The following is a 21,786-nucleotide window of genomic DNA, read 5'->3' as shown; positions in this document are numbered from 1 at the left end:
TCCCTCCCTCCCCCACAACAGACACTCTGTGAGGTAGATGAAGATATTGGATTTATATCCCGCCCTCCACTCCGAAGAGTCTCAGAGCGGCTCACAATCTCCTTTACCTCCCTCCCCCACAACAGACACCCTGTGAGGTAGATGAAGATATTGGATTTATATCCCGCCCTCCACTCCGAAGAGTCTCAGAGCGGCTCACAATCTCCTTTCCCTCCCTCCCCCACAACAGACACCCTGTGAGGTAGATGAAGATATTGGATTTATATCCCGTCCTCCACTCCGAAGAGTCTCAGAGCGGCTCACAATCTCCTTTCCCTCCCTCCCCCACAACAGACACCCTGTGAGGTAGATGAAGATATTGGATTTATATCCCGCCCTCCACTCCGAAGAGTCTCAGAGCGGCTCACAATCTCCTTTACCTCCCTCCCCCACAACAGACACCCAGTGAGATAGATGAAGATATTAGATTTATATCCCGTCCTCCACTCCGAAGAGTCTCAGAGCGGCTCACAATCTCCTTTACCTCCCCCCCCCCCCGCCCCCCACAACAGACATCTATGAGGTAGATGAAGATAGTGGATTTATATCCCGCCCTCCACTCTGAAGAGTCTCAGAGCGGCTCACAATCTCCTTTCCCTCCCTCCCCCACAACAGACACCCTGTGAGGTAGATGAAGATAGTGGATTTATATCCCGCCCTCCACTCCGAAGAGTCTCAGAGCGGCTCACAATCTCCTTTACCTTCCTCCCCCACAACAGACACCCTGTGAGGTAGATGAAGATATTGGATTTATATCCCGCCCTCCACTCCGAAGTGTCTCAGAGCGGCTCACAATCTCCTTTACCTCCCTCCCCCACAACAGACACCCTGTGAGGTAGATGAAGATATTGGATTTATATCCCGTCCTCCACTCCGAAGAGTCTCAGAGCGGCTCACAATCTCCTTTCCCTCCCTCCCCCACAACAGACACCCTGTGAGGTAGATGAAGATATTGGATTTATATCCCGCCCTCCACTCCGAAGAGTCTCAGAGCGGCTCACAATCTCCTTTACCTCCCTCCCCCACAACAGACACCCAGTGAGATAGATGAAGATATTAGATTTATATCCCGTCCTCCACTCTGAAGAGTCTCAGAGCGGCTCACAACCTCCTTTACCTTCCTCCCCCACAACAGACACCCTGTGAGGTAGATGAAGATATTGGATTTATATCCCGCCCTCCACTCCGAAGAGTCTCAGAGCGGCTCACAATCTCCTTTCCCTCCCTCCCCCACAACAGACACCCTGTGAGGTAGATGAAGATATTGGATTTATATCCCGCCCTCCACTCCGAAGAGTCTCAGAGCGGCTCACAATCTCCTTTCTCTCCCTCCCCCACAACAGACACCCTGTGAGGTAGATGAAGATATTGGATTTATATCCCGCCCTCCACTCCGAAGAGTCTCAGAGCGGCTCACAATCTCCTTTACCTTCCTCCCCCACAACAGACACCCTGTGAGGTGGGTGGGGCTGGAGAGGGCTCTCACAGCAGCTTCCCTTTCAAGGACAACTTCTGCCAGAGCTATGGCTGCCCCAAGGCCATTCCAGCACGTGCAAGTGGAGGAGTGGGGGAATCAAACCCGGTTCTCCCAGATAAGAGTCCACACACTTAACCACTACACCAAACTGGCTCTCTCCATGGTGGGGGAACTCCCGCCTGGGCCAGGAACTTGGCAGCTCTACAGTTCATCCTTTTAAAAATAAACTCTCTTTTAAAAATAAAAATAAACACGAGGCCTGTTCTGTTTGTAGGAACGAAGGCCCGACTGTTGCATTTTCCCTGTGAAACTGTTTATCTGTTGGAAACAGCTTGCCTGTCAAACCTGGAATTTTAAAAGTTAAAAAAGTATTCTCATTACCTTGGAGGGGGAAATAACAACTGATGGTTGCAGGAAAGGTTTTCTTGGGCTAAAGCAAAAACACTCTTAAGGAGTTGGATTCTCTTCTTCAGAATAGTTGCGTTCCCCACTCCCAAAATTTCATCGACCTCTTATTTTATAAGAACATAAGAGAAGCCCTGTTGGATCAGGCCAGTGGCCCATCCAGTCCAACACTCTGTGTCACATAAGAACATAAGAGAAGCCATGTTGGATCAGGCCAATGGCCCATCCAGTCCAACACTCTGTGTCACATAAGAACAGAAGAGAAGCCATGTTGGATCAGGCCAATGGCCCATCCAGTCCAACACTCTATGTCACATAAGAACATAAGAGAAGCCATGTTGGATCAGGCCAGTGGCCCATCCAGTCCAACACTCTATAAGAACATAAGAGAAGCCATGTTGGATCAGGCTAGTGGCCCATCCAGTCCAACACTCTGTGTCACACAGTGGCCAAAAAACCCAAGTGCCATCAAGAGGTCCATCAGTGGGGCCAGGACTGAAAGCCCTCCCACTTTGCCCCCCCCCCCCCCAAGCATGGCTGACCCAAGGCCATGCTAGCAGCTGCAAGTGGAGGAGTGGGGAATCAAACCCGGTTCTCCCAGATAAGAGTCCGCACACTTAATCATTACACCAAATTGGCTCTCACAGTATGTAGGTGGGTAGGAAGGAAGGAGGGAGGGAGAGCCACACATATGTGTGAGTCACATGTGGCTTCTGAGCCACATTTTGCCCACACCTCCAGGAAGCATCTCCCACCAAATCCTCTTCCTTCCTTTGCCCCTCCAGGCAGAGAGGAGGAGGGTCTTCCCCCCTCTCTTGGCAACCCCCAACTAGCTTCACAGCAAGGCCTATATGGAAGCACTGCCTTTGTACATGAATCACAGAATCAGAGTCAGAAGGGACCTCTAGGGTTATCTAGTCCAACCCCCTGCACAATGCAGGAAATTCACAAACACCTCCCCCTAAATTCACAGGATCTTCATTGCTGTCAGATGGCCAGCTAGCCTCTGTTGAAAAACCTCCAAGGAAGGAGAGCCCTCCACCTCCCGAAGAAGCCTGTTCCACTGAGGAACTGCTCTAATGGTCAGGAAGTTCTGCCTTATGCTGAGCCAGAAACTCAAGAGGTGGTGGTTTCTCCTTCCTGGGAGGTTTTTAAAGAGAGGCTAAATGGCCATCTGACAGCAATGAAGACCCTGTGAATTTAGGGGGAGGTGTTTGTGAGTTTCCTGCATTGTGCAGGGGGTTGGACTAGAGTTTCCTGCATTGTGCAGGGGATGGACTAGATGACCCTGGAGGTCCCTTCCAACTCTAGGATTCTATTATTCCTTGGGAGGTGGTGGGCTCTCCTTCCTGGGAGGTTTTTCAGCAGAGGCTAGATGGCCATCTGACAGCGATGAAGATCCTGGGAATTTAGGGGGAGGTGTTTGTGAGTTTCCTGCATTATGCAGGGGGTCCCTTCCAGCTCTAGGATTCTATGATTCCTCAGGAGGTGGTGGGCTCTCCTTCCTTGGAGGTTTTTCAACAGAGGCTAAATGGCCATCTGACAGCAATGAAGACCCTGTGAATTTAGGGGGAGGTGTTTGTGAGTTTCCTGCATTGTGCAGGGGGTTGGACTAGATGACCCCGGAGGTCCCTTCCAACTCTAGGATTTAATTGCAACACATTGAGGCCGGAGTTGCCATCGAAAGCCACTGCAGCTTCGCTCTGGAAGCATCGTCAGGCGGGTTGCCGGGGAAGCTGTCCTCAGAGAGCTCGTCCCCGCAGGATTCTCTCGCACGGCGTGTCAGGATCCGTTCCTCCTTTGCAAACGAGAGGAGGGCGCCCAGAGGAAACCCATCCCCTGGGGTGCTGTGCGTCACCGGCCCCGGTTGCTTAGCATCCGCTGGGTCAAGGGAGGAGACGAGAGAAGAGTTTGCAACAGTTTTATTCCCCCCCCCTCTACCCTCCCCACATTGGCCAAACAGTGCCGAAGGAGCCTGCCGCGGAGAAGAGAGCCAGGAGACGAGAAGCGATGGCTTCGGAGGCGTCCGAGCTGGAGCTCCACCTGGTGCAGGACGTCCAGCTGACCAGCTGCATGAGGCTCCGGGTGCAGAGCCTCCAGCAGAGGAACGAGAAGCCCCAGGACGGTGAGAAGCTCCTGCGCCCCAACGAGTTTGTCTACCGGCTGGACTTCGCCCGGCAGCACGGCCTCCGCTTCCTGCGCTGGAACGTCGCCCTGGAGAAGCCGGGCAAGGTGGACGTCGTCGGCACCTCCCAGCACTGGACCCCCGACCTCACCCATCTCATGCGGCGGCAGCTGCTGGAACCCGTGGGGGTCTTCTGGAAGGCGCCCGACTCCCCCGAGGTGGAGTGCAACGAGGCCGACGCTCTGGAGTTCGGAGAGAGGCTGGTCGAGCTGGCCAAGATCCGGAAGGTGATGTACTTCCTCCTGGCCTACGCCGACGGCCTCGAACCGGCCCACCTCAAGTGCTCCGTGGTCTTCAGAGTCTGAAGGGTGGCCCGTCTCTGGATTCTCGCCTTCCCCTTCATCGAGGCCTCCTCTTCTGCCTCTGTCTTTCTGCTTTTGACTCTGCGGCTCGAGCGATACGTGTTTGGAGCTAGACAGCTTTGCTGGAATGCTCTATCCAGCGTTCCCTCTAAGCTGAGTTAGGGTGAGCTAGCTTGCGGGTTTTTAGCCTCCCGCTCACGCATTTTTGTCTTAGCTCAGGAAGGATGACCCCAGAGCGCACTCACTCGTGCAGGAGCTCACAACTTTAATGCCGGGATCTCCTAAAGTAGAATTTTTGCTTCACAAGACTCTGTAGCTTAGAAAGAACATCGGTGCTATCAGCCCTCTCCTACCCTCTTTCTCTCTTACTGAGCTGCATGCGTTGGGTCTTAGAGCTCTCCACGCGACTGCAACGTTCCCCTGTCTCAAGAAGGGTGACTGCCAAACGCTTCTGCAGTTTAGAAGGAAAGTCTATGAACGCGGGCGACAGCAAACCCAGGGCAGACCGGGACTGTGTTATCGGCGACCTACGGGGAGGATAGTGTTCTTTCTCGAAATTTTGGAGCAGCCCCCGTTTGAGAAATTCATCTTTGTGCTCTCCTGCTGATGCTAAAAAGGCTTCTTGAAGATAGCAGAAGCCTGCGTAGTATCTCTTGATGGCAAAGGAAGCAAGAAAGGGTGCAGGGAAGTGACTGAAGCCCCCCCCCCCATCGTTTGCCCCCAGAAACTGCATAGTTCTAGCTATCCTGCAGCGCATGGAATATAGCCTCCGACATGGAACCTGTGTGCTACCTGAAGGATTTGGATTTTGTTTTCTCACCTTAAGCAAGTGTCTGGTCCAAGGGTGGCCAGCCTTGCTTTACACAAGAGTTGCATAGAATAAATGTCAGCTGTTTGAGAGCTGCAAGGCACGAACGTCGGATGTTTGAGAACCACGAGACAGGGAGGAGGGAGGGAGGGGTGAAGGAAAGAAGGAAGGAAGTCGAATAGATGGGGGAGGGGGAGAGAAAGCAACTTTAATTTTTAAGTGCATTCTTCAAGCTGCTGGCCGGTTTGCCTTGGAGAAGGGATTTAAGCCGGCCATTCAAGAGCCACACAAGATTTGTGAAAGAGCCACATGTGGCTCCCGAGCTGCAGTTCGGCCACCCCTGAGGCTGGGAAGAATCAGAAAAATATTTTTATAGTTAAAAATTAATTTTGTAGTTCTGAAAACGATATAGGGCCGAGCTGGGTCAAGGTGTGTTTTGTTGCCGCGCTGGAGGTCAGAAGCAATCCAAGTCCCTTTGGTGCAGCGATACTCGCCTTCTTATGCTTGGTTGGGAGTTGCCAACTCCGGTTGGGAAATTCCTGGAGTTTGGGGGGTAGGGTCTGGGGAGGACAGGGTTTGGGGATGGGGGCGTCAGTGGGGCGTAATTCCCCAGAGTCCATCCTCCAAAGCAGCCATTTTCTCCAAGTGAACTGATCTCTGTTGTTTGGAAATCAGTTGTAAATCTGGGGGATCTCCAGGCCCCACCTGGAGGTTGGCAACCCTAGCTTTGTTGGAGAGAAACATACAAACGCACACACATCCTGGTTAAGGGGAGATTCCCATGTCCGTGACTTAAATTCTTAACAATTCCCTACCCTCCGAAACTTTTTCTTCCGATCCCAGTTTGGTGTAGTGGTTAAGTGTGTGGATTCTTATCTGGGAGAACCGGGTTTGAATCCCCACTCCTCTACTTGCACCTGCTGGAATGGCCTTGGGCCAGCCATAGCTCCCTTATCTGGGAGAACCGGGTTTGATTCCCCACTCCTCCACTTGCAGCTGCTGAGATGGCCTTGGGTCAGCCAGAGCTCTCTTCTCTGGGAGAACCGGGTTTGATTCCCCACTCCCCCACTTGCAGCTGCTGGAATGGCCTTGGGTCAGCCAGAGCTCTCTTCTCTGGGAGAACCGGGTTTGATTCCCCACTCCGCTTGCAGCTGCTGGAATGGCCTTGGGTCAGCCATAGCTCTCTTCTCTGGGAGAACCGGGTTTGATTCCCCACTCCCCCACTTGCAGCTGCTGGAATGGCCTTGGGTCAGCCAGAGCTCTCTTCTCTGGGAGAACCGGGTTTGATTCCCCACTCCTCCACTTGCAGCTGCTGGGATGGCCTTGGGTCAGCCAGAGCTCTCTTCTCTGGGAGAACCGGGTTTGATTCCCCACTCCTCCACTTGCAGCTGCTGGAATGGCCTTGGGTCAGCCAGAGCTCTCTTCTCTGGGAGAACCGGGTTTGATTCCCCACTCCTCCACTTGCAGCTGCTGGAATGGTCTTGGGTCAGCCATAGCTCTCTTATCTGGGAGAACCATGTTTGATTCCCACTCCTCCACTTGCAGCTGCTGGAATCGCCTTGGGTTAGCCACAGCTCTGGCAGAGGTTGTCCTTGAAAGGGCAGCTGCTGTGAGAGCCCTCTCCAGCCCCACCCACCTCACAGGGCGTCTGTTGTGGGGGAGGAAGGTAAAGGAGGTTGTGAGCCGCTCTGAGACTCTTCGGAGTGCAGGGTGGGATATAAATCCAATATCTTCATCATCATCTTCTGCTCAGTTTGCCTTATTATAGAGCAGGGGTGGCCAACGGTAGCTCTCCAGATATTTTTTGCCTACAACTCCCATCAGCCCCAGACAGCATGGCCAATGGCTGGGGTTGATGGGAGTTGTAGGCAAAAAACATCTGGAGAGCTACCGTAGGCCACCCCTGGTGTAGAGCACTTCAGCAGCACAATGTGGTGCGCATTTCCCATTCTTTTGTCTAACCCTCCCCCCCAAAAGCCACGTAATGCTGTACAAACTTTAAATCAGTTAGAATCACAGCAATTTGTGCTCCAGTCTTGCAAAGAGTTAGACCAGTCGAAAGCCGTGGATTTCACAGGGCCTGAGGCTGGAAAATAGCTCTCTGCATACGATCAGGCTCTTCCTCTCTGATGTGAAATCTATAGCTAGATTTGAACCCAGGTCTCCCGAGAGGAGGTCTATTCTCCGGGCTGGGCCAGCTCCGTTTCCCGCAGACAAATGAGATATTCCCAGATTGTACAAGGTGTATAAAATTCTCTGTACAGAAAGCTATTTTTGTGAAGTTTGTTGCTTGTGGATGGGGTGCAGTGGGGGTGGGAGATTAGGCTTTGTAGAGTTGAAGGCCACGGCTTAAAACCTGTGCGTATTTTTGTATGTTTGGCTGATGATAATTTGTATGTGAAGAAAGGACATCCTCAGAGTATTTTGGCTTATGTACAGAGAAGGGCAACCAAAATGAACATAAGAGCAGGGGGGTTTGGACTAGATGACCCTGGATGTCCCTTCCATCTCTATGATTCTATGAACTCATTGTCCAGAAAGTTAGCAATTCATACCATTAAGAACATAAGAGAAGCCATGTTGGATCAGGCCAATGGCCCATCCAGTCCAACACTCTGTGTCACATAAGAACATCAGAGAAGCCATGTTGGATCAGGCCAGTGGCCCATCCAGTCCAACACTCTGTGTCACATAAGAACATAAGAGAAGCCATGTTGGATCAGGCCAGTGGCCCATCCAGTCCAACACTCTGTGTCACATAAGAACATAAGAGAAGCCATGTTGGATCAGGCCAATGGCCCATCCAGTCCAACACTCTGTGTCACATAAGAACATAAGAGAAGCCATGTTGGATCAGGCCAATGGCCCATCCAGTCCAACACTCTGTGACACACAAGGACATAAGAGAAGCCATGTTGGATCAGGCCAATGGCCCATCCAGTCCAACACTCTGTGTCACACAGCGGCCAAAACAAGCCCAGGTGCCATCAGGAGGTCCATCAGTGGGGCCAGGTCACTAGAAGCCCTCCCACTGTTGCCCCCCCCCAAGCACCAAAAATACAGAGCATCACTGCCCCAGACAGAGAGTTCCCACAATATGCTGTGCTAAGAGCCACTGATGGATCTCTGCTCCAGATGCTTATCCAATCCCCTCTTGAAGCTGGCTATGCTTGTAGCCACCACTTCCTGTGGCAGTGAATTCCATGTGTCAATCACCCTTCGGGTGAAGAAGTGGGTTGGAGCATCTTCCCCTTGCGGAAGGACTGAAGAGTTTAGAAAAGAGACGACTAAGGGGGACGGACATGGGAGAGGTGTATGAAATTATACTTGGGACAGAGAGAGTGGACCAAGAGAACTCTTTTCTCCTTCTCCTAAAAGGCTAGGACTCAAGGGCATCCAGTGAAGGGCAGTAGGTTCAGACGGACCATACTACTTTACACAGTGAGCGCTTAAACTCTGGAGTTTGCTGCTGGAGGATGTAGTAATGGCCATAAGAATCAAAAGCTTCGAAGGGCTTTAGATTCACGGAGGACAGGTCTATCAGTGGCTACTAGTACATTAATGGAACTCTCTGTCTGGGGCAGTGATGCTCTGTCTTCTTGGTGCTTGGAGGGGGGGGGGCTACAGTGGGAGGGTTTCTAGTGTCCTGGCCCCACTGGTGGACCTCCTGATGGCACCTGTTGTTTTGGGCACTGTGTAATATAGAGTGTTGGACTGGATGGGCCATTGGCCTGATCCAACATGGCTTCTCTTATGTTCTTATGTCTGGGGCAGTGAGGCTCTGTCTCCTTGGTGCTTGGGGGGGCCACAGTGGGAGAGCTTCTAGTGTCCTGGCCCCACTGGTGGACCTCCTGATGGTGCCTGGGTTTTTGGGCCGCTGTGCAACACAGAGTGTTGGACTGGATGGGCCATTAGTCTGATCCAACATAGCTTCTCTTGTTTCCTTATGTCTGGGGGGGCAGTGATGCTCTGTCTCCTTGGTGCTTGGGGGGCAACAGTGGGAGGGCTTATAGTGTTGGACTGGATGGGCCATCGGCATGATCCAACATGGCTTCTCTGGTGTTCTTATGTGACACAGAATGTTGGACTGGATGGGCCATTGGCCTGATCCAACATGGCTTCTCTTATGTGACACAGAGTGTTGGACTGGATGGGCCATTGGCCTGATCCAACATGGCTTCTCTTATGTGACACAGAGTGTTGGACTGGATGGGCCATCGGCCTGATCCAACATGGCTTCTCTTATGTCTGGGGCAGTGAGGCTCTGTCTCCTTGGTGCTTGGGGGGGGCCACAGTGGGAGGGCTTCTAGTGTCCTGGTCCCACTGGTGGACCTCCTGATGGTGCCTGGGTTTTTTTGGTTGCTGTGCAACACAGAGTGTTGGACTGGATGGGCCATTGGCCTGATCCAACATGGCTTCTCTTATGTTCTTATGAGACACAGAGTGTTGGACTGGATGGGCCATTGGCCTGATCCAACAGGGCTTCTCTTCTGTTCTTATGTGACACAGAGTGTTGGACTGGATGGGCCACTGGCCTAATCCAACATGGCTTCTCTTATGTTCTTATGGTGACCAAAAGAACCTCCCCATTCAGAGGCAGTCAACCTCTGAATCTCAGTGCCGGGAGGAAACACCAGGGGATGTTTCTCAGCCTCTGTGCCCTGCTGTTGGACCTCCAGAGGAATTACTATGTGAGACAGGATGCTGGACTAGATGGTCCAGTGGTTTGATCCAGCGGGGCTCTTCTTGTGCTCTTTTGTAACTTTAAGAGCACTTTCTCTCCTCACAGCCCAATCTCCCTCTAAAAGTGTTCACACACACACACCATGCAAAGCCTTTAATGATTCTTTCGCCAAGGAGGTTCTCTTCCGTCTTGTGCTTCCAAAAAGTGTGTCTTAAATTAAGCAAAATAAATAAAATAAATAAAGCTTCCAGAACGCACCACTCAAAGATCTAATGAGGTCTTTGGGGATCAGAGACTGTAGCTTGTTTTTCAGCGCAGCATCTCTGGTTCTCTCTTCCTGGCGCGTAACTCTCCTTGGGGGCGGACGGTAGTTCAGAAGGAGAGAAAGAGAAGCCGGCTTCCTTTTTGACCATGTAGGGTTGCCAGTTCCAGGTTGGGAAATTCCTGGAGATTTGGCGGTAGAGTCTAGAGCAGGGGTCCTCAAAGTTTTTAAATAGGGGGCCAGGTCACTGTCCCTCAGACTGTTGGAGGGCCGGACTGCCGTTACTGTACAAGGCCGCGGGCCGTCAGTTCTCCATCTTCTGCATCTCTCTCCCTTCCCCACACCACATACCCCGGCCTGGGAACTCACCTCACCTTGGTATCACCTCACACTCTGTCTCCGCCGCCTCAGCCCAGTGCCGGAAGTGTGCGTTGCTAACGCGAGTTTAGGTCGAACGTCACTTCCGGTCTGATTTTGCCATAACCCGGCGGGCCGCGTAAACGTCCTCAGTGGGCCGCATCTGGCCCGCGGGCCGTAGTTTGAGGACCCCTGGTCTAGAGCCTCGGTGGCCAAACTTGATTAAGGCAAGAGGCAAATAGAATAAACATCAGACGTTTGAGAGCCGCAAGACATGAACATCGGATGTTTGAGAGCAGGAAGGAAGGGAGGGAGGGAGGGCGTCAAATGGGAAGGGAGAGGTGGAAAGAAAGCAACTTTAATTTAAAGTCCATTTTTCCAAGGCACCTGCTGGCTTGGATTGGATGTGACTTGGATTGGATGTTGTTTAAAAAGACAAATGCCTTCTCCAAGCTGGCTGATGAGGTGGTGGGGGCTTTGAGAGCCACACAAGATGTGTGAAGAGCCACGTATGGCTCCCGAGCCATAATTCGGCCACCCCTGGTCTAGAGACTTCAAGGTTTGTGGACAGGAAGGACTTCCGTGGAATATAATTGTGTACGCTCACCCTCCAAAGAAGCCGTTTTCTCTGGAGGAACTAATCTCTTTCATTCTCAGACTAGCAAAGGCTGGAAAATTCAATTGTCAACTCTTTCCCTGTGTATTCCCGTTCCCGTCTGGACCGGCTGTATTGCGGAGTTTTGTTCAGCAAAAACAAAAATGACCGTGTACACAAATACGAATATTAATACCGATCATTTTATAAATATACTGAAAAAATGTGAGAATATGCTGAAAAATCACTACGTGGAAATTAGAAGGCGCATAGAGGACCCCGGAAAAATCCTCACAACTCCAAATAAGTGAACACAGTCACTGTTCCGAATGTGGCAGTTCTGATTACTACGGAATGATTTCCCTTTCAGTGTGTCTGCAACCTGTTGCTGCAAGCCAGTTTGGTGTAGTGGTTACGTGTGCGGACTCTTATCTTATCAAACCGGGTTTGATTCCCCCTTCCTCCACTTGCAGCTGCTGGAATGGCCTTGGGTCAGCCGTAGCTCTCGCAGGAGTTGTCCATGAAAGGGCAGCTGCTGTAAGAGCTCTCTCAGCCCCACCGACCTCACAGGGTGTCTGTTGTGGGGAGCTAAAGGAGATTGTTGGGACCGCTCTGAGACACTTCATGAGGCAATCATAGTGCCGAGATTGTCAGTGGTGCAAGAGCTAAACCCCAATTCCATGAGTTGATCATGGGGCTGCACGCTGGAGCCGGCCGTTTCACACTGAATGGTTTCGTCAGAAGTTCAGACAGACTGTGAATGGCTTCGTCAGATGTTCCTTCCTGGGAGGAGCCAGCAATCTTGACTCGGAATGTTGAACGTATTGTTTAGTGAATATATGGAATACCGCATGACCCTCGTTTGAACATCTGACGAAGCCGTTCAGTGTGAAACGGCCGGCTCCAGTGTGCGGCCCCGTGATCAACTCATGGAATTGGGGTTTAGCTCTTGCACCACTGACAGTCTCTAAAAAACGGCACTACGATTGCCTCATAAAGTGTGGAAACGATTGTGGTGGAATTTGATATATCCTGGACTGACGATTGGAGTTTTCCCAGTTTGTCGGGTTTTTGCCGAGTCAATTTGATGTCATAGGAATTCGCTTGTGTCAATTGATGTTATCAGCTTTTTGCTAAATGTATTTTAAAGATGTTTGAATTATACACTTTAGTAGTCTGAATACATTGCCACTAATTTACAACCACGAACCTTTCTGGTTTCCATATTTGCATTCAATTGCGGTTTCCTCTTATTGTTTTCACCGTCTCAGGGCCTTGGCCATGCCAATTCCAATTCCAATTCATTACAGTCAGTTGACCAGCGACAGCAATATACAAAATCTCAGTCACAGACCATAATTTCTGACTACATAAAAGTATTCTCTGATTCCACCAATGTTAAACCTTAAAAATGGCATTATTAACCATCTCTGCTTTGCTATTTATAGCTCAAAAAACACCCAACATTTTGCTACTGCCTGAGTTACAGACTTCTTAGTATCGTCCGATAAGCATTTCAGTAGCGCGACATCTGGAAATTTCAGATAATTATCCAGAGGTTTAAATTTAGAGAGTCGTGGAAACGTTAACTGACGCATTGGCCATGCCATTGTGGGCACCAAAAAGCTGCCACTGTTCTGTGACATTCCATTCCAAATTTCACGTCCCCGTCTGTAGCGACATCTCCTGTTCAGGGTGCTGGTGTCTCTTTTTCCACTGCTCTTTCTGGGGTTGCCAACTCTGGGTTGGGAAATTCCTGGGGACAGAAGCTAGGGAGGGTGGAGTTTGGGGGAGGGGGAGGACCTCATAAGGTCCTAGAATCCACCCTCCCGAGCAGCCATTTCCTCCAAGGGAACCGATCTCTGTCGTCTGGGAGATCTCCAGGCCCCACCTGGAGCTTGGCAACCCTGCCTTTTTACACGCTTGGCATTGGGAATTATGCATTTATCTGTAACTGGGAAGGGGGGGGAATGAAAAGTGACACCTCCGACGACATAACCTTTGTGTAAAAAGTCTTATGACAATTACAACAATAAAAATTCTAACCTAGAAAGAGAGAGAGAGAAAAAATCTGGTGTGTGGTTTCTAGCCTGTAACGCCTTCATTTTAACATTGGGGGGGGGGGGGGGGGGGGGGCTTCTGTTTTTCCGGAATGTAGGAACTGGGTCATTGACACATTGAGTCCTGATACAGGATTGAGTGGGGATTTGACTCCTGGGATTCTCTAGCACAGAGGAGTCAACCATGCGGCCCAGGGGCCGAATCAGGCCCTCGAAGGGCTCCGATCAGGCCCCTGAGCAGCTGTATATTGTCTGCTTCCTTCTCCCTCTCTCTTGCTTCCTTCTTCATCTCAGCTTTGCTTTACAAGGCTTGCTCAATCGCACAGGAGCTACGGAGCAAAACCTCGATTTTCTCCATTGGTTGAGGCTCCCCCCACCCCTCCTGGTCCTCTGGGGAGGGAGGGAAGGAGCCAGAGCTTCCTTCACCCAGTTCCTTGGATCCCATGGGAGAGATACAAAGAAAGCACCTCTAAGACCAACAAGTGCCAATGTTTTAAGCATGTTTTATTTTAAAGGGGTTTTTTTTAAATCGTGTTTGTCTGTGTCCTTTAACAAGTTTATATCTCTGCTGACTAAACTTAAATCGGCACACTGCGCACATCGCCCAACAAGGTCAAATTTATATCAGATCCGGCCCTCATAACAATTGAGTTTGACACCCCTACTCTAGCATTTCCAAAAAGTTTATGGTTTTTCCATAGACTTTCTGTAAATGCTAGAGCAGGTATGTCGGAAATGTGGCCCAGGGGCCAAATCAGGCCCTCAAAGGGCTCCTATCAGGCCCCCGAGCAACTGGCTGTCATCTGCTTCCTTCTCCCTCTTTCTTGCTTCCTTCTGCATAACGGCTTGCTTTGCCCAGGGGCTGAATCAGGCCTTTGCAGGGCTCCTATCAGGCCCCCGATCAATTTTATATTGCCTGCTTCCTTCTCCCTCTCTCTTGCTTCCTTCATCTCAGCTTGCTTTACGTAACTTGCTCAATCGCACGGGAGCAACAGAGCAAAGCCTCTATTTTCTCCATTGGCTGAGGCTCCTCCCTTGGGGAGGAATAGCTTGCTTGGGCAGGTTCTCTCAGTTGCACAGCAGAGCCACGGAGCCAACCTTTTCTTCCTTCTCTTGGCTGAGGCTCCTCCCCCTCCTGGTCCCCTGGAGAAGGAAAGAAAGAGCCGGAGCTTCCTTTGCCCAGTTCCCTGGATCCCATGAGAGAAATACAAAGAGAGCACCTTCAAGACCAACAAGCGCTAGTCTTTTAAGCAGGTTTTATTTTAAGCTTAAAAAAAAAAAAATCTTTGTGTGTGTCTGTGTCCTTTATAAAGTAGATATCTCTGCTACCTAATCTGCAATAGGTACAGATGTGGCCCAGCTCGACAGGGTCTTATTTATATCAGATGCAGCCCTCATAAGAAATAATAATAATAATAATTTTTTATTTGTATCCCGCCCTCCCCGCCGAGGCAGGCTCAGGGCGGCTCATGAGTTTGACACCTTCGTGCTAGAGCATCTGCCACGTCAGGCCTAATTTTTAACCTTTTTTCTTTTAATCAAATGCATGAAGCTGCCTGGATCAGACTTTTGATCCATCAAGGTCAGTACTAGGGTTGCCAATCCCCAGGTGGGGCAGGGGGAAAAAGCCACGCGAGAATTCCACCCCTGGTCCACACACTCCTGATGTAGCCAATCCTCCAAGCGCTTACAGGGCTGTTAGTACAGGGCATACTGTAAGCTCCAGGAGGATTGGCTACATCAGGGAGGTGTGGCCTGATATGCAAAGGAGCTTCTGCTAGTATTCCACCCCTGGTCCACACACCCCTGATGCAGCCAATCTTCCTGGAGCTTACAGGGCTCTTCAGACAGGGCCTACTGTAAGCTCTTGGGGGGATAGGCTACATCAGGGGTGCATGGTGTAATATGCAAAAGAGTTTCTGTTGCAAAAAAGCCCAGATTATTTGCATTTATACCCCGCCCTTCTCTCTGAATCAGAGACTCAGAGCGGCTTACAATCTCCTATATCTTCTCCTTCCACAACAGACACCCTGCGAGGTGGGTGGGGCTGGAGAGGGCTCTCACAGCAGCTGCTCTTTCAAGGACAACTCCTATGAGAGCTCTGGCTGACCCAAAGCCATTCCAGCAGCTGCAGGCGGAGGAGTGGGGAATCAAACCCGGTTCTCCCAGATAAAAGTCCGTGCACTTAACCACTGCACCAAACTGGCTCTCTCAAAAGGAACTTCCAAGACGTGCGGAAAAATCTTTGGAAAAGGCCACTACCACGAAGGCGGAACGGCCTTCCTGCGCTCTCTGAATGCTGATGTTAGCGAGCAAGGGACAGGTAACAGCTTTCAGTCATCTGGAACTGCTTTGCAGGCTGAAAGTCAACCATGAAGCTTTGCCAGTTTTTTTAAAGGCCTAGAGGGCAAGGGAAGAACTCAGGCCTCATTTTCGACAGGAACTCACAGGAATTCCTGCTGCAAAAAAAGCCCTGGGAGATGAACGAGAAACATGTCGGAGTAAAATGCGTGAACCGAATTTTCCCTCATTTACCATGTAGATACAGTTCAACATGAAAAATGTGATGCCATTTTTCTTTGGATAAATGAGTGGGTGGCCTGGATTCCCATTTAGATTAAGATCCCTACTTTACTCATGAGGAAGCCTTGAAAGATAAGGCGGGGGTGAGTGGTTAAGTGTGCGGACTCTTACCTGGGAGAACAGGGTTTGATTCCCCTCTCCTCCACTTGCAGCTGCTAGAATGGCCTTGGGTCAGCCAGAGCTCTTGCAGAATTGTCCTTGAAAGGGCAGCTTCTGTCAGAGCTCTCTCAGCCCCACCTACCTCACAGGGTGTCTGTTGTGGGGGAGGAAGGGAAAGGAGATTGTGAGCCCCTCTGAGATTCAGAGTATAGGGCGGGATATAAATCCAATGTCATCGTCATCTTCCTCTTCCTCTTCTTCCTCTTCTTCTTCATCTTCTTCCTGGGGGTTTGCCCTGCCGCACTCTAACCTGTAACACACACACATCAACACACCCACACATATACATGTTGCAGGGGTCAATTCACAGAAAAAGAGGTGCTTGAGCTCATCAGCACAACTCATTCGCGTAACTTACTTGCATCTGCCACCCACCCTTGACATCACCGGAAGGTGTACTAAATTCTATCAGCTCAGCAGCTACCTTAAAATGCTTCTTGATTTAGAATTGTCATCGTCAAACCTTACTCCTGTCAGACTTTTAAATTATTTTCTCCTATGTGGCCTCAGTGGCCTGATGAAGATTTCCATCTGTCTGCTTGGGTTATTTCCCCATTTTTTTTGGTGGAGGGAAATATTAGAAAGTTTGTCAAATCTTAAGAGTTCAGCAAAATTCTCACAGGGGGGGTTGAACGATGGAGCCTGGAAACTTTGGGGAGAGGGGGGTAAGAAAGAAAGAGCAGAATAAAATCTAGAGGTTCTGGAACTCCACTTTTGGGAGCTTCTGCCCAAAATGAGACCTACATGTACATATACATGGTGTGGGTGTGTGTTGGTGTGGGTGTGGGTGTGTGGGGTGGGGGGTGGGGGGGTTTCTCTCCCTCCCATAGCAAATGGAGCTCTTTGGCGCCATCTGTCAACATTATTCGGGACTGCATGAAAACAATGTTCTCTTCATCTTTTTTTTTTTTAAAGACTGGTATATACAGCAAACTTTAGTCACATTTTATAAATTCTATTTTATGTTGCTTTTCTTTAAGTGCTGTGTTATGTTGGATCAAGTTCATCTGAAAAACTAAACCTGAAGGCTGTTCCTGTGTTCGAAACCCGTTTTATCGGTATATAGAAATGTCTTTGCAGGCAATGAAGATGAGGAGAGGGTTAGAATACCTTCCCCGTGAGGAAAGGAGATTGCGAGGGGGTTAGAATACCTTCCCCGTGAGGAGAGGAGATTGCAAGGGGGTTAGAATACCTTCCCGGTGAGGAAAGGAGATTGCGAGGGGGTTAGAATACCTTCCCCGTGAGGAGAGGAGATTGCGAGGGGGTTAGAATACCTTCCCGGTGAGGAGAGGAGATTGCGAGGGGGTTAGAATACCTTCCCGGTGAGGAAAGGAGGGGGTTAGAATACCTTCCTGGTGAGGAAAGGAGATTGCGAGGGGGTTAGAATACCTTCCCCGTGAGGAAAGGAGGTTGCGAGGGGGTTAGAATACCTTCCCCGTGAGGAAAGGAGATTGCGAGGGGGTTAGAATACCTTCCCCGTGAGGAAAGGAGATTGCGAGGGGGTTAGAATACCTTCCCCGTGAGGAAAGGAGATTGCGAGGGGGTTAGAATACCTTCCCCGTGAGGAAAGGAGATTGCGAGGGGGTTAGAATACCTTCCCCGTGAGGAAAGGAGATTGCGAGGGGGTTAGAATACCTTCCCCGCGAGGAAAGGATGTTGCGAGGGGGTTAGAATACCTTCCCCGTGAGGAAAGGAGGTTGCGAGGGGGTTAGAATACCTTCCCCGTGAGGAAAAGCTGAAGAGATAAGAACTTTTTCTCCCTCTTCCCCAAAGACCAGAACTCAGGGGTATCCAATGAAGCGGACGGGTTCAGGACAGACAAAAAGGAAATACTTCACACAGAGAGTGGTTAAAAATGTGGAAATGTGATGTTGTGATGGCCACAGGAGTAAACAGCTTTTAAAAAGGATCGGAAGATTGTAAAATTTACTGTGAATCTTCCTTCTCGGTGGTTCGGGGTCATTCCTTTACATCTGAGAGGAGAAGCTACATCCCAGACGTAAAGGAACGACCCTACCCGTAAAGGAACGACCCCTGGAGAACGGAAGATTGTATAATTTACCATGAATCTTCCTGCTTGGTGATCCGGGGTGGGTCATTTACATCTGGGATGTAGCTCCTCCTCTCAGACGTAAAGGAATTACCCAACTGGGACCACTGGAGAAGAGATAGATTTATGGAGGAGAAGTCTGTTGGTGACTAATAGCCACCGTGATTGACGGGAACCTCCACACCCAGAGGCACTAAGCCTCAGAATCCCGGAGCCAGGAGGCAACATCAGGGGAAGGCCTCATCCTCTCTGCTCTGTTGTTGGCCCTCCAGAGGAACTGGCTGGCCACCGTGTGAGACAAGAGGCTGGACTAGACGGACCATTGCTCTAGTCAAGCAGGGCACTTCTGCCGTTCTTCTCAGGGGAAGGCCTCAGCCTCTTTGCCCTGTTGCTGGCCCTCCAAAGGAGTTGGTTGGCCGCTGTGTGAGACAGGATGCTGGACATGATGGGCCATTGGTCTGATCCAGCAGGCTTCTTCTTATGTTCTTGTCAGGGAAGGCCTGGGCCTTTATGCCCTGTTGTTGGCCCTCCAGAGGAACTGGTTGGCCACTGTGTGAGACAGGATTTAGATATTGGATTTATATCCCGCCCTCCACCCCGAAGAGTCTCAGAGCGGCTCACAATCTCCTTTACCTTCCTCCCCCACAACAGACACCCTGTAAGGTGGGTGGGGCTGGAGAGGGCTCTCACAGCAGTTGCCCTTTCAAGGTGCCAGAGCTATGGCTGACCCAAGGCCATGCTAGCAGGTGCAAGTGGAGGAGTGGGGAATCAAACCCGGTTCCCCCAGATAAGAGTCCGCACACTTAACCACTACACCAAACTGGCTCTCCACACCAAACAGGATGCTGGACAAGATGGACCACTGGTCTGATCCGGCAGGCCTCTTCTTATGTTCTTGTCAGGGAAGGCCTGGGCCTTTATGCCCTCTTGTTGGCCCTCCAGAGGAACTGGTTGGCCACTGTGTGAGACAAGATGGACCACTGGTCTGATCCAGCAGTCCTCTTCTTATGTTCTTATCAGGGAAGACCTGGGCCTTTATGCCCTGTTGTTGGCCCTCCAGAGGAACTGGTTGGCTGCTGTGTGAGACAGGATGTTGGACTGTATAGACCACTGGTTTGATCCAGCAGGCCCCTTCTTATGTTCTGTTGTTAGCCCTCCAGAGAAATTGGTTGGCCACTGCGTGAGACAGGAGTCTTTTTGTTGGCGTTTAACGCATCTCCTCCTCCATCTCTCGAACCCAGGTCATCCCAGATTGGAAGGAGCAGGAGTGGTCTGCCGAGAAGCCGGAGAACTATGCCGGGATTTTCCATTTCCAGTTCTGGCGGTTCGGCACCTGGGTGGACGTGGTGATCGATGACCGCCTGCCCACGCTTCACAACCAGCTCATCTATTGCCACTCCAACTCCAAGAATGAGTTATGGTGCGCCCTGGTAGAGAAGGCCTACGCCAAGTGAGTACTGTGTACAATTCTGGTCCCCACACCTCAGAAAAGATATGATGGCATTGGGAATAGTGCAGAAAAGGGCAACTAGAATGATTCAAGGGTTGGAACACTTTCCCTATGAAGAAAGGTTAAAACTCTTGGGGCTCTTTAGCTTGGAGAAATGTCAACTGTGGAGTGACACGATAGAGGTTTGCAAGATTATGCCTGGGATAGAGAAGGTAGAGAAAGAAGTCCTTTTCTCCCTTTCTCACCGTACAAGAACTCGTGGGCATTCAATGAAATTGCTGAGCAGTCAGGTTAGAATGGATAAAAGGAAGTACTTCTTCACCCAAAGGATGATTAAGACATGGAATTCACTGCCACAGGAGGTGGTGGCAGCTGCAAGCATAGAGAGCTTCAAGAGGGGATTGGATAAACACATGGAGCAGAGGTCCATCAGTGGCTATTAGCCACAAGGTATAGATGAAACTCTCTGTCTGGGGCAGTGAAGCTCTGTATTCTTGGTGCTTAGGGGGGCACAGTGGGAGGACTTCTAGTGTCCTGGCCCCACTGATGGACCTCCTGATGGCACTTGGGGTTTTTTGGCCCCTGTGCGACACAGAGTGTTGGACTGGATGGGCCATTGGCCTGATCCAACATGGCTTCTCTTATGTTCTTAAGGTGGATGGATTTCATTTTGTGGAAGGCTAAATGTGGTGCCTTCTATGGAGACCGATCAAGATGGGGAGTCATTTGTGTCTGTAGCAGTGAAAAAGAGCAAGAGCGTAGTAGTGCCTTGAAGACTAACAGAATTTGTGGCAGGGTTCGTTTTAAACAATTTATTAGTAGCATATGGTTACAAAGCTTTTCTATTTCTTAATTTTTTTTTCTTTTTTCACATTAACCCATATGACATTTCCATCCCCCCTCCCTCCAATGTTGACTTCCCCGAGGTTATAAGTTCAAATCCATACTAAAGGCACTTCTGACTGCACAAAGTTCCATATATATATTCTTACAACTAAAAAATTGTCCAATATTTCTTTACTTTCCAAGTTTTCTCCATATATCCTTTAAATTTTCTCCACTCCCTTTTGAATATCTCTAGATCATAGTCTCTTAGTGTTCTGGTTAATTTGTCCATTTCACACCACGATAAAACTTTCATGGTCCATTCCCATTTCTCTGGTATTTTTTCTTGCTTCCAAAGCTGCGCGTACAAAGTCCTAGCAGCTAACAGGTACCAAATTAAAGTCCTGTCTTCTTTTGGGTATTTTTCTAATTGTAATCCAAGTAAAAACGTCTCTGCAATTTTCTTAAAATCATAGCCCAAAATTTTGGTGATTTCTTGTTGTATCATCTTCCAGAATTCTTTCGCTTTTTCACATGTCCACCACATATGGAAGAAAGAACCTTCATGTTTTTTACATTTCCAACATCTATCCGACATTTTCTTACTTATCTTAGCCAATTTTTTCGGAGTCATATACCACCTATACATCATTTTAAAACAGTTCTCCTTAATGCTTTGACAAGTTGATATCTTCATTGAGTTCTTCCAGAGGTGCTCCCATGTTTCCATTTGTATTTCTCTATTCACATTAATTGCCCATTTGACCATTTGAGACTTTACTACTTCTTCTTCTGTAGACCATTTCAATAATAACTTATATACTTTTGATATCAATTTTTCATTGTCACCTAACAGGACCCTTTCCAGTTCTGTTTGTTCTCGTCTAATTCCCTCTGATTTTATGTCATTTTCCATCAAACTTTTAATTTGTTGCATTTGAAACCAGTCATAATTGTTATTTAACTCTTCTGAGGTTTTTAATTCAATTTTGTCTCCTTGAATCTTAAGCAGTTGGTTGTATGACATTTCTCTTTTTTCTTCAGAATCAGCTGTTATTTTTATTACTTCTGCTGGCACTATCCATAGTGGTTTTCTCTCGTCCCCATATTTCTTGTATTTTATCCAAGTATTTAGTAATGTATTTCTGACATAGTGGTGAGAGAAAAAACCATCCATTTTATTCTTCCCATAGTACATGTATGCATGCCAGCCGAATCTGTTTCCGTGAGCTTCTAACCACAAAGGTTTTTTATCTAACAGCATTATCCAATCTTTTATCCATGTCAAACAAACTGCATCGTGATATAGTCTTAGATCGGGAAGTTGAAAACCTCCTCTCTCTTTGGCATCCGTTAGGATCTTCATCTTTATCCTTGGTTTCTTTCCGGCCCAAATGAAATCAGAAATTTTCCTTTGCCATTTGTTGAATTGTTTTGCTTCTTTTACAATCGGGATGGTTTGAAACAAATACATTATCCTTGGCAAAATATTCATTTTGATTGCAGCTATCCTGCCCAGTAAGGACAAGTTGAGTTTATTCCATT

General features: G+C 49.3%; 2 protein-coding genes across 3 annotated transcripts in view; both read left to right on the top strand.

Annotated features, from left to right (window-relative positions):
* The window catches only part of CAPN5 (calpain 5), a 120,614-nt gene that overhangs the window by 62,760 nt on the left and 36,068 nt on the right, over nt 1-21,786 (top strand). For both annotated transcript variants that reach the window (XM_060235019.1, XM_060235020.1), the window contains exon 3: nt 19,208-19,416. In XM_060235019.1, coding sequence (XP_060091002.1) covers nt 19,208-19,416 — 209 coding nt within the window. The remainder of the gene's footprint in view (nt 1-19,207; nt 19,417-21,786) is intronic.
* OMP (olfactory marker protein) lies at nt 3,932-4,431 on the top strand. The gene has a single exon (XM_060235024.1). It carries the CDS (start codon nt 3,932-3,934, stop codon nt 4,409-4,411), a length of 480 nt encoding a protein of 159 aa, XP_060091007.1. The 3' UTR covers nt 4,412-4,431.

This window comes from Heteronotia binoei, chromosome 3 (genome assembly GCF_032191835.1).
Source record: "Heteronotia binoei isolate CCM8104 ecotype False Entrance Well chromosome 3, APGP_CSIRO_Hbin_v1, whole genome shotgun sequence".
NCBI lineage: Eukaryota > Metazoa > Chordata > Lepidosauria > Squamata > Gekkonidae > Heteronotia > Heteronotia binoei.
This window is presented reverse-complemented; position numbering and strand designations above follow the sequence as displayed.